The 3,144-nt window shown below is 41.7% G+C and overlaps 1 protein-coding gene across 1 annotated transcript in view; it reads left to right on the top strand.

The window, feature by feature from the left end:
• Positions 1–2,327: 2,327 nt before the first annotated feature.
• The window catches only part of CUNH6orf163 (chromosome unknown C6orf163 homolog), a 28,359-nt gene continuing 27,542 nt past the window's right edge, over positions 2,328–3,144 (top strand). Inside the window, exon 1 of the mRNA XM_003803431.2 lies at positions 2,328–2,475. Coding sequence (XP_003803479.1) covers positions 2,328–2,475 — 148 coding nt within the window. The remainder of the gene's footprint in view (positions 2,476–3,144) is intronic.

Here is a 3,144-nt window from a genome sequence, read left to right as displayed (position 1 = left end):
ACTAATGTATTTTGAAACAAAACTATGTAAAGTTTGTTAACTGCCACCCCCCCCCCAAAAAAGATCATCAGAACAACCTATTGATGAAACAAAATTAAGTTTATTAAACCTACTACACTAAAGGGAAATGGTGTTTTTACAAAGTTACTTGTATTTAAGAAGAAGATGGTTGGGGAAGATATTTATAGTGTTTTGGAGACTGAGTTCAAGTGATTAAATAATATCAACATAGAAATTTGCTGGAGATTGAACAAAGTTCTCGATGTAAAAGGTTAGGTCTTTGAAGCCAGTCTTGATAAGTAAAGTATTGCTTAATAAACAGTAAGTGACCTTTTTGCCCAGGGGAGTAATCTAATATTCTGATAGAAGAACTATTTGCCTAGATCAGCAAGTTGTTCAATTGGTAAATTGCTTTTCAAGAATTTCCTAAAAAAGAGAAGTAATTGATTTTACAACCTTTTCTTCCCTAGGGGGACCAACTCTTCCAGTTTACCAGGCACTGGGGGAATTCAGGATTTCAGTTTTCAGGTTTTTTTAAGAGACAGAGTCTCATTTTATCACCCTTCGTAGGTGCCATGGTGTCACAGCTCACAGCAACCTCCAGCTCTTGGGCTTAGCTGATTCTCTTGCCTCAGCCTACTGAGTAGCTGGGACTACAGATGTCTGCCACAATGCCTGGCTATTTTGGGGGGGCTGGGTTCAAACCTCCCACCCTTTGAACCTGCCACCTTTGGCATATGGGGCTGGTGCCCTACTCCCTGAGCCACAGGCGCTGCCCAAACCCCATAATTTTAACATCAAGAGAAAAGGGGATAAGAAAACGGGTTAATGAATCAACCTAAGCAGAATGACATGGATGAGAATGCCCCAGGCTGAGCCTTGGTGTGTGCAGGGTCTTAGGTGCAACTGCTGGCCACACGGGACAGCAAGGCAGTGTCTGCACATAGGTATATGGGGCCGGTGCCCTACCTGCTGAGCTACAGGCACACCCAGTTTTCAGGTTTATGGTTTTTTGTTTTTGAGACACAGAGCCTCACTTTGTCACCCTGCATAGACTGCCATGGCATCATAGCTCACAGCAACCTCAAATTCTTGGGCTCAAGCAATTCTCTTGCCACAGCTTCCTAAGTAGCTGGATCTACAGTCGCCTGCCACACTGCCCAGCTATTTTTAGAGATGGGTCACTGTAGCTCAGTCTGGTCTTGAACTTGTGAGCTCAGGTGATCCACCCACCTTGGCCTCCCAAAGTGCTGGCATTACAGGTAGGAGCCCCTGTGTCCAGCACCATCACAGAGGTTCTTAAATCAAGGCAGAAGATAAGAGGAAGAGAAGATGTCACTATGACAACAGGAGAAAAGGCTGTATGATGAAGGCTATGAGTCCAGGAACACAGACAGCCTTTAGAAGCTGGAAAGACAGGGAAACAGATTGTCCCCTAATGTGTCCAGAAGGAACCAGCCCTGCTAACATCTTGATTTTTAGCCCCATAAGACTCATTTTAGACTTCTCATCTCAGAAATGCAAGAGAATAAATTTGGGTCATATTTAAACCACGAGGTTTATGTTAATTTGTTACAGTAGTGCTGTGGTTTGAATATTTATCTCCTCCAAAACTCATGTTGAAAGTTAATCCCAGTGTGACAGTATTGGTAGGTGAGGCCTCAAGTGATGATTAGATTATGCCCTCAGGAGAGGATTGAACTATGTGAATCAGGGTTACAGATGTGGGGGGCAGTTCCCTAAGAAGCAGAGGAGAGGCCTGACCTGGCTGAATGCGCTCTGGCCTGGCCAGGATGAGCCTATACAGCAAAAAGGGTCTCACCAGGGCAGCCCCTGGACCTTGGGTTTTCCACCCTTCGTAACTGTAAGATATAAATATTAATTACCCAATTTCAGATATTCTGTTATTAACAACAGGAAACAGTAAGTTAGTAGCAATAGAAAACCAATGAAGGAAGTGTCAGGAAAGTGAGCTCCTGGTGCTCCCTTTTGTTATTATTGCAGGTTGCTTTTATGAGCAAAGCTTGTCTTACCTGGCAACAGTTGCTAAGTAATTTAACTTCAAGGTAGAGTCTGGGCAGGAGCAGCTGCTCAACCTGCCCAACCCAGTGCTAGGAACTCCTGTGGCAGGGCTGCTGGTGCTGCCCATAACGCCAGCAGCACCGCTGCCTGGTCATGGTGCACACCTCAAACCCCACCAGTCTTCAGTGCTGGCCTCAATTCCTGAATTCGGTCCTGCCTTCTTAAACTTCCATTTTTTCTTAAAACTTTTTCTGATCCTAATATTATTTCAACTATAAATGATAGAAGACATCTGGAATTTAACTATGATCAGAAATTCCAATTACACAAACTTTGTCTGCTGCGCTGTTTGTAATAAAATAATACCACCAGCCCCTTTGGAAAAAACTTTCCAACGGATTCATGAGTACAAGCCATTTAAAACACGCTTTTACACTCATAAAGATATACTGGGTAAGTGACTGTTGTTTTCTTTTGTTCTAACATTTCATAGCATTATTTGTGAGTCTTCAGTTACATAGACTTTTATCAGCTTTTCCCTGTTCAAAGTTTCTTGTCCCTACAGAGGTATCTATAGAAAAGAATATGGATCAAGGCAAGAGGATCCCTTGAGCTCAGGAGTTTGAGACCAGCCTGAACAAGAGCAAGACCCCATCTCTACTAACAATAGGAAAAAAGAAAAGAATATGGGTTGGAATCCAGCTTCTTCACTTACAAATTGTTTGCTTTGGGCAGGGTACTTTCAGCCTGTTTCCTTGTATGTAAATAAGAATATTAATATCTGTCTTGCAGGATGTTATGAGGCTTTAATGAAATAATTTGTGCCTATAACAAAGACTAGTGCATAATAGTAAATCTAAGTTCTTTTTTGCTATTATCCATACTGGGGCATCTTTAATATATGTTGGAGAGGAAATAATACCCTGATAAATTGGTGAAAGAAAATGTATCATACATGTATATATGTATATAATACACAACCAAATCAAACTGTAAGTACAGGTTTCCTTCTCTCTTTTATCCCCATAAACATTATCAGTGTGATTTTGAGCCCTACTAGGGTTTTCCTAAGGACTTTCAAAATACTTCTCCGATTCTCTCTTCCTTTAACATTGTAAATAA

Source organism: Otolemur garnettii, unplaced genomic scaffold (genome assembly GCF_000181295.1).
Source record: "Otolemur garnettii isolate 467f Iridium unplaced genomic scaffold, OtoGar3 scaffold00303, whole genome shotgun sequence".
In the NCBI taxonomy this organism is placed as follows: domain Eukaryota; kingdom Metazoa; phylum Chordata; class Mammalia; order Primates; family Galagidae; genus Otolemur; species Otolemur garnettii.
This window is presented reverse-complemented; position numbering and strand designations above follow the sequence as displayed.